General features: G+C 42.6%; 1 protein-coding gene across 2 annotated transcripts in view; it reads left to right on the top strand.

Moving 5' to 3' along the window:
• Positions 1-13636, top strand: part of agap3 (ArfGAP with GTPase domain, ankyrin repeat and PH domain 3) — a 660759-nt gene that overhangs the window by 381502 nt on the left and 265621 nt on the right. For both annotated transcript variants that reach the window (XM_043687549.1, XM_043687548.1), the window contains exon 3: positions 7345-7432. In XM_043687549.1, the coding sequence (XP_043543484.1) occupies positions 7345-7432 (88 nt within the window). The remainder of the gene's footprint in view (positions 1-7344; positions 7433-13636) is intronic.

Below are 13636 nucleotides of genomic sequence, written 5' to 3'. Positions count from 1 at the left end.
GCCACCTCTCTCAGAACTCTAGGGTGTATCCTTAATCAATTTTTGCCTGTCTAAATTTCCGTAAATCCTATTTTTTATAATCACCTCCAACAATTTACCCATAACCAAGGTCAGACTCTCAGGTTTATAGTTCCCCAATTTCTACTTACAGCCTTTTTGTAGCTACCCTCCAGTCATCAGGCACTTCACCTGTAGTTATAGACGATGCAAGTATTTCTGCCAGGGATCTCATACTTTCCACAATGTTCTGGGACACATTAGATCAGATCCTGGAGATTTATCCACCTTTGTACTCTAAGACCTTCCAAACTTACTCTTCTGTAATGTGAACTGTTGGTAAAACATCAACGTTTATTTATCTGCTTTTTCTAGACCACAGTGAGAACTGATACAAAATATTCATTTAGTATCTCTCCCATCTCTTGGGGTTCAACACAAAGAAGACCTCCTTGATCTTGAAGAGGCTTTATCGCTCTCTAAGTACCTCTTACTCTTAATCTATTTGTAGACTCTCTTTGGAATATCCTCAATCTTATCTGCCAATGCTATCTCGTATCCCCTCTTTGCCTTCCTGGTTTCTCTCTTAGGAATGCCCTGACACTCTTTATATTGATTAAGAGATTCAATTGAAACAAGTTGTCTATATCTAAAATAAGATTCTCTTTTATTCTTGACTAGAACCTCAAAATGTTTATTCATGCATTGTTCCTCAATCTTACCAGCCTTACCCTTCACTCTAATAGGAACAAAATGCCTCTGAACTCTCATCGTTACACTCTTGAATGCACCTCACTTGTCAGACATCCTTTTACCTGCAAACAGTCCACTCCAATCAACATTTGAAAGTTTTTGTCTCAGACCATTAAAATTTGCTTTACTCCAATTAAAAACTTTACCTTTTATGGAAGGCTTACTCTTTTCCATAACCATTTCAAAATGAATGGAATTATGATCGCTAGAGCCAAAGTGTTCCCCGACTTTTACCTCAGTCATCTGCCCTGTCTTATTGCCCAAAAGTCTAGTTTCGCCCCTTTGTAGTAGGAGCATCCATATATTGATAAAGAAAATTTTCTTGAACACATTTGAAAAATTCTTCACCATCCAAACCTTTAATACTATGATAGGCCTGGTCAATGTTTGGAAAATTAAAATCCTCCATTATTACAATCTTATTAATCCATTCCATTGGAAAATATAAATGCATTTGTGTGCCTAATCATTTCACTGGATCCTCAACTTCATTTAAGTGCAAGATTAGCCCTGGTCAGAGCAGCTGTTTGACATTGAAATAACTGCACAGAGGCAGGTATCCTGTCACCGAGTCACTCCTTAGTTCATTGTGCATGGTACATTGGCTACAGCCAGCTCAGAGTCAGTCCCTGAACTGAGGAGATTCTAAATTCTCTTTTTTTTTGTTTCATGAAATGGTACAAAATGTAAACAGTTAACAGTAAAAAGAAAGCAAAAAGACTGCTCTTAACAGGGGGAAGGTGCAGGATGGCCAAACCCCAAACCCCACCATGCACTCAGGGAAATGAGGACGCACCTCAAATCCCACCCTGTCATCAAAAGGGAAACAGTAACAAACTCATACAAGACAGTTTAATCAAACAAACAATAAACCAGTGTTTAGAACACTGACACCCAGCAAACCACTGCCCCCCACCTTCCGGCAGCGAACCCCTCACAGCGCTTCCCGCTCTCTGTCCGCCCTGACACACCTTCCCGCTCTCGGGCCGCCCTGACACACCGTCTGGTTATCTTCTGTTTATATTGGTCAGGCAGAGCTGCCTGATTGGCACTGGTTAACAATCCCAATGAAGGAATTCGTAGTCAACCAACCAACACTTGGTTCCAGTCACCACAGACATTTACAATGTTCAGCAACCTCACTTACTCTGGGGCCCACTTGTGCCACAGAGATAGAGGCAGAAGTGAGGACTGCAGATGCTGGAAACCAGAGTTTGGATTAGAGTGGTGCTGGAAAAGCACAGCAGGTCAGTCAGCATCCGAGGAAAATCGAAGTTTTGGGCAAAAGCCCTTCATCAGGAATGGAGGGCTTTTCTGATGAAGGGCTTTTGCCCGAAATGTTGATTTTCCTGCTCCTCGGATGCTGCCTGACCTGCTGTGCTTTCCTCTCACAGAGATAGAGTCCCTACCCCTGGACTGAGGCGCCTGGGCTCGAGTCGGATCTGCTCTAGTGATGTGTAATGACATCTCTGAATAGGTTGATTAAGAAAATTGGTTAAATATAAACAAACCTGACTCACTGGATTTCTCTGTTCACGCTTTCAAAGCCATTTTTCTTGACTTAATGAGACAAAGGAATGTGCTCACAGCATGATTCTTGCTGAGTGAATGAAAAACCATAGAATCATACAGTACAGAAGGAGGCCATTTGACCCATCATATCTGTACTGATTCCCGCAAGAGTTAACCCAGCTCGTCCGACTATCCAGCCCTATTTCCATAGTCCTCTAAATTCATCACTTTCAAACATATATCCAGCTCTCTCTTGAAACCTTCTATGGAATTTGCCTCCACCCCTCTCCCAGGCAGCACATTCCAAATCCTAACAACTCCATGAGTTTGTCCTCATCTCACTCCAAGCTCTCATGCTGACAGTCTTGAATTTGTGGCCCCCAGTCACTGACATACCAAGTAGTGGAAACAGAATGTTTGTTTATCCTGTCAAAATTGTTCATACTTTTGAACACCTCAAGGTCACCTCTTAATCTTCTCTGCTCAAGGAGAATAAGCCCAACTTATCTAATCTTCTCTTGTATCTAAAATCCCTCATTACTGGTACAATTTTAATAAATCTTGATTGCTCTCTCACCAGGCGTGTAACATCTTTCCTTAAATAAGGTGCCTGGAACTGAACACAATACTCCAAATGTTATCTGACCAATGGTTTGTGAAAGTGTAGCATCACTTTGTTGTTTTTATATGCTATGCCTTGACTTATAAACCCAAGGATCCTATAAGCCTTCTTAACTTCTGTTTTAACTTGCCTGGCAACCTTCACAGGATTATGCATGTGAATCCTGAAGTCCCAAAAAAGCTAACATATTTAGCTGCTCATATAACCATAGAATCCCCAGAGTGCAGAAACTTAAGAACGTTAGAAATAGGAGCAGGGTAGGCCTCTAGCTGGGCGAGTCTGTTCTACCATTCAATAAGATCATGGGTGATCTTTTTCATTGACTCATGTCCACTTACCCGCCCACTCACCATAACCCTTAATTCCTTTACTGTTCAAAGATCTGTCTATCTTTGCCTTAAAAACATTCAATGAGGTAGCCTCAACTGCTTCACTGGGCAGGGAATTCCACAGATGCTCCATCCTTTGGGTGAAGGAAGTTTCTCCTCAACTCTGTCCTAAATCTGTCCCAACTTATTTTGAGGCTATGTCCCCTAAGTTCTATTTTCACCTGCCAGAAGCCATTTGGCCCATTGAGTCTGCGCCAACTCTCTGAAGAGCATCCCGCCCAAACGGGGCGGCACGGTGGCACAGTGGTTAGCACTGCTGCCTCACAGCGCCAGAGACCTGGGTTCAATTCCCGCCTCAGGCGACTGACTGTGTGGAGTTTGCACGTTCTCCCCGTGTCTGCGTGGGTTTCCTCCGGGTGCTCCGGTTTCCTCCCACCATCCAAAGGTGTGCAGGTCAGGTGAATTGGCCATGCTAAATTGCCCGTAGTGTTAGGTAAGGGGTAAATGTAGGGGTATGGGTGGGTTTTGCTTCGGCGGGTCAGTGTGGACTTGTTGGGCCGAAGGACCTGTTTCCACACTGTAATCTAATCTAAATCAAACCTGCGCTATTTCTAGAAGGTTTCAATGTAAAAAAAATGAGTATATTTAACTTGCCACTTGAGTGCATGATGATGTCTAAACTACCCTCTTCCTCTTCATTATTTTATAAATTCATTCATAGGATTTGGGTGTCATTGTCCAAGCCAGCAGTTATTGCCCATCCCTAATTGCGCAGAGGGTAGTTAAGAGGCAACCACATTGCTGTGAGGTTGGAGTCATCTGTAGGTCAGACTGGGTGAGGACGGTGGATTTCCTTCTCTAAAGTACATTGGTGAAGAATGGCTTTTACAACAATCCACAGTAACTGCAAGATCGCCATTAGACCAACTCGCCAGTTTTATCCCAGATTTTTATTGAATTCAAGGTCACCATCTGTCATGGCAGTATCTAGAGAAAGAAAGCAGAGTTAACTTTTCATGTCCAGTGCTGCTTCTTACTTTGCTTTTTCTCCATAGCTGCTGCCAGACCTGCTGAGCTTTTCCATTAATTTCTGATTTTTCTGATTTCCAGCATGCACAGTTTTTTTGTTTTCTCACATCTGTTGTTGTGGATTTCTCAGGACATTAGTCTATCGGTTTGGTTTACTATGATGCTACTGCTTGCTCTTGTTCCAGCCCTGCCTCCCCTCCTCTGTTCCATCCTCCCTCTTACTCCAGAGCTGAGTCCTATCTGCTTGATAATGCTTATGTGAAGTACTTGAGGGCGTTTCAATGTGTCATAAGGACTACAGGTTTTAGTGGTTGTCTTCGTTCCTGTGGGCCTCTCCCTCCAATGTTTTCTGTTGCATGTTAACAGAAATTTTGGGCAGTTTATCTGTAGAATGCTCTGTGGGCCAAACTGAAATGTGAAGAAAATACTATGAAGTGGTGTGAAATTTCTGGGGTTTGGCTGGGAGACAGCAGCCCAGGTATCCATGTCTTGATACCTTGTGACAGAGCTATGTGCCCTCTCACCAATTCGTGATTGGTTGTCAGGTACCATCAAGGGTTGTTTGCTCACTTAATTAAGGGGTGGATCTGCACTGCAAACCCTTTGTCTTGTTTGTGTTGATTTTAGGCTGTCCTATGTAATTAACAGTCTTTGCTGACACAGAGCAAAGTGTACAACGACAATGTAAAAAACAGGCTTGATAACCCCAGTTCCCAGAACAGCAGAGTCAGCGTGTTTAAAAAAACACTTGAGAAAGTCTCCAATTACATAATGCTCAGACATCTCATACACAATGCATTACTGTCATTTTATTTAGTACAATCATTGCTGCTTTGTAGAATGAGGGGTCACACCCTGGACACTGCATCTGAGAGAGATACTTGGGGATTTTATCCCAGAGGGTTAGTGAGAGTATATGGTTTATCACTGTGTAGGGAAAATAATGATCTTTTTATATATTTCTTTTTATAATAGTACAGGAGTTGTGCATGTTGCTGCTGGCTAGACAAACATTTATTGTGTTATCTATTTTTTAAAACGGAGTGTGGTCCTTTGCCCAGTCATCCTCTGCTTGACTCAAAATTTCAAAATTATTACAATGCAGGAGCAGGCCGTTTGACCCATTGTACTGCACTGGCTTCATTATCTAGTCCAGCTGTTATTATCTGTTGCCAATCTCAGAAACACTGAGGCCATTGTCCATCACTCACTGTGCAGACTGGGTGAAAGCCAGACTTGTTAATGGCTGCACTTTTAAGCTGGAGATACATGTGTCCTGGAAATTTGTTCATGTGAGAATACTGAGTGGACTGATCTGCGTGTCCGCATGGCCCAAGTGTTTGTACAGAGTGCATGAGGTGTCTATATAAATGTGGTTCTGTGATATTAACTCACAGTGTTATTTTTCTGTGATTCAGGCATATTCCATGGAAAGAGGAGGCCAAGATTGATGTCAGGTGATGACAGAGATCTTTCAGTGAAATCTCTCATATAAATCCTGCACTTTCCTGTCTCTACAATAGCCGAACATTGCAGATATATTTGCAGTGGGAACTGTCAGCTGAACACTATGGAATCAAGCTCCCCCTGTTGGCTTCTTGGGAAATAGTTGAAACTTTATTGCTGGAACAGCACAGCAGGTCAGGCAGCATCCAGGGAACAGGAGATTCGACGTTTCGGGCACAGGCCCTTCTTCAGGCCTTCCTGAAGAAGGGCCTGTGCCCGAAACGTCGAATCTCCTGTTCCCTGGATGCTGCCTGACCTGCTGTGCTGTTCCAGCAATAAAGTTTCAACTTTGATCTCCAGCATCTGCAGACCTCACTTTCTCCTTCTTGGGAAATAGCACTAGTTGACAACTGCGCCAGAAAAAAATGTTCACTATCAATACAGCCATTTGAAGTTTAGAGTCAAGAGTGTGTGCTGGAAAAGCACAGTAGGTCAGGCAGCATCTGAGGAGCAGGAAAATCATTCCTGATGAAGGGCTTTTGCCCGAAACGTGATTTACCTGCTCCTCAGATGCTGCCTGACCTGCTGTGCTTTTCCAGCACCACACTCTCGGCTCTAATCTTCAGCATCTGCAATCCTCACTTTCACCTAGTTGATTTTAACCTCACTACGAATCCTCTTCCAAGGATGTCTACCTTGGAGAAGTTCTCCTCCTCTCTCAACAAAGATCTCAGTGAGTCTCTCTCTCACTGCAGCACCCAGATCATCTCCTCTGCCCTGAAGCTCTTCCGTCACGTCCTGAAACAGACTCACTACCACAGCCTCATCTCCTTCCTCAGTACCTGCTTACTGAACCAACTGATTCCAAGCGGACACTGGACCACATTCAGACCAACACAATTTGGAAGCCTCATTCCTGATGAAGGGCTTTTTCCCAAAACATCGATTTTCCTGCTCCTCGGATGCTAGCCTAACCTGCTGTGCTTTTCCAGCACCACACTCTCGACTCTGATCTCCAGCATCTGCAGTCCTCACTTTTACCTATTTGAAGTTTAGACGCCGTTGTGAATTAGCTAAACATGGCAGCCAATTCATGCATAGCAAATTGACAACAAAAAGCCATGTGGTAAGCGACTAAATAAGCTGTTTGTGCTGGTATGTTTGAGGAGATACATTGACCATGATCTTGGACAAATTTTGTTTCTATTTGTTTATGGGATGTGACTGTCGCTGACTTGGACCATTTATTGCCCATCCCTAGTTGTCCCTTGAAGGTGGTGGGGAGCTGTCTTCATGAACCACTGCAGTCTGTTTGGTATAGCGACACCCACAATGCTGTTAGTAGTGACCCTCTGATTGTGCAGCGCTCCCTCCATAGTGTACTCAGGCATCCACCTGAATGCTGTATTCAATCCCAGAGTGAGATTGGAATGCAGACTTTCTGAATCAGCTGTGTCTTGATTGCCCTTTACTGCATCGATCTATGGATTAACTTAACTTCTGTAAACAATAACAATGCTTGCATTTGCCAGCATTTCCCACAATCCAGGAAAGTATTTGAATAGAACAGCTGACTGCTTCTTCCACTTTATCGCAAGCTAGCAGGATGTCACTGGGATTCTATCATAACTGAACTCAACATATTTTGTTTGCCAGGGAATCGTGGGGAATCTATCGAGTGGGAAGTCTGCCCTTGTTCACCGGTATTTGACTGGAACCTATGTGCAAGAGGAGTCCCCTGAAGGTATGTTGTCTCTCTTGTATTACCCAGACAAGCTATTGTTGGGTGCTGTATAAAAGGCTGCACCTGTGACTTTCTTTCTAGTTGCTGTGCATATGTTAACGATATTGATTGTTTATAGTAAGACCTGGAACCTTAGCATTTAAGGTGGAGATAATGCTTCATCTTGTTACAACTGAAATTGGTGATTTGTTCCTTTGTCTCTAGTCCTACTACTCCACTGATCGCAGCTATATTTAACTGGTTTACTGATTACCTCGAGAGACTTTGTGTCCATTAATGAAGGCAGTATTTGCTGACATTCATCACAGAACATGTGCAGGAGAAGGGAAATCTGCTCAGTTATGCAGCTTTGATACTGAAAAGGATGGGGGCCACGAACCTGCAGGCCAACTTTGTGCAGTCCTAAGGGAGTGTCACACTCTCAGGATCAGTGCTGAGGGAGCACTGTTGTGTTGAGGGACAGTACTGACTGAGTGGGCACTGTCAGAGGGCTGGTACTGAGTTTGCATTGCACTATTGCAAGGTCATTAAGGAGGTATGAAGGTTGCCCAAATACGACAAAGATTAGTTTAAAGAAAAGTCTCAGTCGGTATATCAGGAATAAAAGAATGACTAGAGAAAGATTAGGGCCAATCAAGCATAGTAGTGGGAAGTTATGTGTGGAGTCAGAGGGAAAAGCGCTAAATAAATACTTTTCATCAGTATTCACACTAGAAAAAGACAGTGTGGTCAAGGAGAATATTGAGATACAGACTACTAGACTAGAGGGGATTGAGGTGCATAAGGAGGAGGTGTTAGCATTTCTGGAAAGTGTAATAATAGTTAAGTCCCATGGACCGGATGGGATTTATCCTAGGATTCCCTGGGAAGCCAGGGAGGAGATTGCCGAGCCTTTGGCTTTGATCGTTATGTCATCATTGTCTCCAGGAATAGTGCCAGAAAACAGCAAACATTGTACCCTTGTTCAAGAAGGGGAGTAGAGAAAACCTGGAAATTATAGACCTGTGAGCCTTACTTCGGTTGTGGGTAAAATGTTGGAAAAGATTATAAGAGATAGGATTTATAATCATCTAGAAAGGAATAATTTGATTAAGGATAATCAACACAGTTTTGTGAAGGGTAGTTCGTGCCTCACAAACCTTATTAGTTCTTTGAGAAGGTGACCAAACAGGTGGATGAGGGTAAAGCAGTTGATGTACATGGATTTCAGTAAGGCATTTGATAAAGTTTCTCATGGTAGGCACAAAATACGGAGGCATGGGATGGAGGGTGATTTAGCGATTTGGATTGGTGGTGGTTGATTGGAAAAATTCATCTTGGAGTTCAGTTACTAGTGGGGTATTGCAAGGATCTGTTTTGGGTCCACTGTTGTTTGTCATTTATATAAATGACCTGGATGAGGGCGTTGAAGGATAGGTCAGTAAATTTGTGGATGCTACTAAGGTTGGTAAAGTTGTGGATAGTGACAAAGGATGCTGTAGGTTACAGAGGGGCATAGATAAGTTGCAGAGCTGGGCTGAGAGGTGGCAAATGGAGTTTAATATGGAAAAGTGTGAGCTGATCTTCTTTGGAAGGAGTAACAGGAATGCAGAGCACTGGGCTAATGGTAAGATTCTTTGCAGCGTAGATGAACAGAGAGATCTCGGTATCCAGGTACATAAATCCTTGAAAGTTGTCACCCAGGTTAATAGGGTTGTTAAGAAGGCATACAGTGTGTTACCTTTTATTGCTAGAGGGATTGAGATTCGGTACCATGAGATCATGCTGCATCTGTACAAAAGTGTGACGTGGCCACATTTGGAGTATTGTGTACAGTTCTGTTCACTGCATTATAGGAAGGATGTGGAAGTTTTGGAAAAGGTTCAGAGGAGATTTAAAGGATATTGCCTGGTATGGAGGGCAGGTCTTACTGAGGAACATGAGGCTGTTTTCGTTAGAGAGAAGAAGGTTAAGAGGAGACTTAATAGAGACATATATGATAATAAAGGCATATATGATAATAGAGGGTTGGATAGGTCGGACAGTGAGAGCCTTTTCCCTTGGATGGTGATGGCTAGCATGAGGGGACATAGCTTTAAATTGAGGGGTTATAGATATAGAGGTGGTTTCTTTACTCAGAGTCGTAGGGGCGTAGAATGCACTGCTTGCAACAGTAGTAGACTCGCCAACTTTAAGGGCATTTAAATAGTCATTGTTTAGGCATATGAGCGAGAATGAAATAGTTTAGGTTAGATAGGCTTCAGATTGGTTCCACAGTTTGGCGCAACATCAAGGGCCGAAGGGCCTGTAACTGCGCTGTCATGTTCTATGTTCTAGGTTGTGAATCTTTGGAATTCTGTCCCCGCGGAATTAGTGGAAGCAGAGTCTATAAGTATTTTTATGACAGGAGTAGGTAGATTCTTCTTAGTGAGATGAGTGTTGTCAAGATGGACAGGAATATGGATTTGAGGTTACAACCAGATTAACCATGATCTTAGAGTCATAGGTCATAGGGATGTACAGCATGGAAACAGACCCTTCGGTCCAACCCGTCCATGCTGACCAGTTATCCTAACCTGATCTAGTCCCACCTGCCAGCACCCGGCCCATATCTCTCCAAACCTTTCCTATTCACATACCCAACCAAATGCATTTAAATGTTGCAATTGTATCAGCCTCCACCACTTCCTCTGGCAGCTCATTCCATATACGTATCACCCTCTCTGTGAAAAAGTTGCCCCTTAGGTCCCTTTTATATCTTTCCCCTCTCACCATAAACCTATGCCCTCCAGTTCTGGACTCCCCGATGCCAGGTAAAAGACTTTGTCTAATTATCCTATCCATGTCCCTCATAATTTTGTAAACCTCTATAAGGTCATCCCTCAGCCTCCGAAGCTCCAGGGAAAACAGCCCCAGCCTATTCAGCCTCTCCCCATAGCTCAAATCCTCCAACCCTGGCAACATCCTTGTAATTCTTTTCTGAACCCTTTCAAGTTTCACAACATCTTTCCGATAGGAAGGAGACCAGAATTGCACGCAATATTCCAACAGTGGCCTAACCAATGTACAGCCGCAATATTACCTCCAAACTCATGTACTCAATACTCTGACCAATAAAGGAAAGCATACCAAATGCCTTCTTCACTATCCTATCTACCTGTGACTCCACTTTCAAGGAGCTATGAACCTGCACTCCAACGTCTCTGTTCAGCAATATTCCCCAGGACCTTACCATTATGTGTATAATTCCTGCTAAGATTTGCTTTCCCAAAATGCAGCACATCACATTTATCTGAATTAAACTCCATCTGCCACTTCTCGGCTCATTGGATGGTTGAGCACATTTGAGGGGCTGAGTGACACTTTCCTGCTCCATGTTTGTGTGTTCATATCTAATGGAGCCTTCTCTAAATCTGGAGAATTCATGAACCATTTCTTTTCAGGACCTAGGATGAAGTCCATGAGGACCCAGGTATTTGTCAGCTCCAGCAATTTATTCAGTATTTCTTTTGTGATGACTGTAACTTTGATTTCCTGCGACCCTCCATTTTCTGATTTACTTACTTCTGTGATGTTACTTATACCCTCTGTTCACTTGTTTTCCATTATTAATTCCCCAGACTCACTCACATCCACTCACTTAACTCTTTATTTTAAATATCTGTCAAACTTTTACCATGTTTTTATTTTTCGAGCCATCTTCTCCCAATTCTTTAAATGTCCCTCCTTATTAACCTATTGCTCATTCTTTCTGTTTTGTGCATTCTGTCCAGTCTGTTAACCTGTTACCCATCTTTGTGCACTTATATGTTTTTTTTAACTTGATATACCTTAAATGTTTTTAGTTAGCCATAGATGGTTGCTACTCATCATGGAATATTTCTTCCTCTTAGATGATGTCTATTCAGTTTATTCTGAAGTATCTCCTTAAATTCTGCCACTGACCTGTCCTTTACCTTATTTTGCCAATTCACTTTAGCCAGCTCTTCTTCCATGCTCTCACAGTTGACATGATTTAAATTTGAAGCTACATTCAGAAACTTACCTTGGGATCAAATATACAAATTGCAAGATTCTCGTTTAAATTCAGACTGTTTGCCAGAGAGGAATTTGTGTTGGTGGCATGTTTAGAATAAGCAATCTGAGAATTGAATAGCAGTAATAGTACACTCTTGAAAATTATTTTTATAGTCACTCATGGAGTGTATGTATAGCTGGCTATAGTATCATTATTGACCATCCCCAGATGTACTCATTGAGTGGTTTACTAGGTTATTTGAGAGGGCATTTAAGGATCAATAACATTGCTATGTGACTGAAGTCACATGTATGCCAGACTGGGTAAGAATGGCAGATTTCCTTAAAGGACATCAGTGACCCAGATTTTTTTTTTATAACCATCGCCAGTAGCTATATCACTGCCATTAGACGAACTTTTCATTCCAGATTCGAGTGAATTGAAATTTCACCATCTGTGACGTTGGGCTTGAACCTGTGCCCCAGAACATGAGTCCAATAATTGCGCCATTATACCACTGACTATAAGCTGTAAGAGCAGAAGCAAGTTAATCAGCCCATGCAATTCAGGGAGATTATTGGCAAATCTGATTATCCTCAACTCCACCTTCCTACCTTCCCCCCCCCCCCCATCACTTTTGATTCCCTTACCGATTAAAAATCTGCCCATCTCAGCTTTGAATATACTTGATGACACCGCCTCCATAGTCTTCCACATAAGGAATTACAAAGATTCTCTACCCTCTGGAGGAAGGAAATCCTCCTCATCTTCCCTTACTCCGAGATTATTACTGTCTGGTCCAAGGCTCTCCCCAGAAAGGGAAGCAATATCCCGTGCATCTAAATTGTCAAGCCCCTGTCGAATCTTGCATGCTTCAACAAGGTTGCCTCTTGTTCTTCTAAACTCCGACAAGTACAGATCCAGCCTATTCAACCTCTCCACTTAAGACAGTACCTTCAGACCTGGGATCAACCTAGTGAACCTTCTCCAGACTGCATCCATTGTCACCCGCTCGAATCTTTCCTTAACTAAGGGGGCACAGTATTCCAGATGTGATCCAGCCGGTGCCTTGTGCAGTTTTAGCAAGACTTCCCTACTTTTATACTCAACTCCCTTAGTGGAATTGAAAATGTGTTGCTGGAAAAGCGCAGCAGGTCAGGCAGCATCCAAGGAACAGGAGAATCGACGTTTCGGGCATAAGCCCTTCTTCAGGAATGAGAAAAGTGCGGCCCTCACTTTCTCCTTCCTTAGTGGAATGTCTACAAGATGGTTTTTTGGGAGCAACTTGTGGTAGAGCTCACTGGGAACAAGCAATTCTGGATTTAGTGATGTGTAATGAGGCAGATTTGATCAGGGAACTGAAGCTGCAGGAACCCATAGGGGGCAGTGACCACACATGATGGAGTTTACCCTGCAGTTTGTGAGGGAGAAGATTCAAGCGGATCTCATGATAATAACAATTCGGTAAAGGTAACTACAAAGACAAGAGGGACGAGTCTTTACATGCCTCCAGGAGAAAGTGAGGTCTGCAGATGCTGGAGATCAAAGTTGAAACAAGAGGGACGAGTCTTTACATGCCTCCAACCTTATAGGATGAAATGCCATTTCAAAAAGCTGTGATACAAAACAAAACACAAGACTTATATCCATTCACCTTCCTCCCACTTTATACAACCTTGTATAATCTTAGCATTCCTTAAACCTTTAAGTTATTCCATCGTTTTATACTCAAGACAATGCATCTGCAATTACACTGTATTTTCTAGCAGAATAACCTTTATAATAAATTGAAGCAAAAATCCATCGGAATAGAATTGCATTAAACTTTTAAATGAATGCCAGTGCATTATAATGAGTGTAAATTAATGTTTCCTATTAACATGTCAAAGGTGGCTTCAAAGTGTTGAAGAGACAATAGTATTCTAAGAACCTCTTTGCCGACTGTACAGTACTTCCTCTGATACTGGTATCGGAGGACGTATTCCACTGGCTTCTCTACTCCCGATTTATCATCCTATAACAAGACTGCACCTATTCCCATCTTTAATATTAGCCTCATTCTATCAGTCTGGAAAAATCAGGGGCAGCCAGCACCCCTGTATGTTTGTTACAGGATGATGAACTCTGTCTCAATTATATTTGTTTTCCGAGCTTTGCCAGCAACCTTTGCTTTAAAGATTGTCTTATGACTAAACAGGCAACTCTGC

Source organism: Chiloscyllium plagiosum, chromosome 4 (genome assembly GCF_004010195.1).
Source record: "Chiloscyllium plagiosum isolate BGI_BamShark_2017 chromosome 4, ASM401019v2, whole genome shotgun sequence".
In the NCBI taxonomy this organism is placed as follows: domain Eukaryota; kingdom Metazoa; phylum Chordata; class Chondrichthyes; order Orectolobiformes; family Hemiscylliidae; genus Chiloscyllium; species Chiloscyllium plagiosum.
The sequence above is the reverse complement of the archived record's forward strand: the minus strand, read 5'-3'. Positions and strand labels throughout refer to the sequence as shown.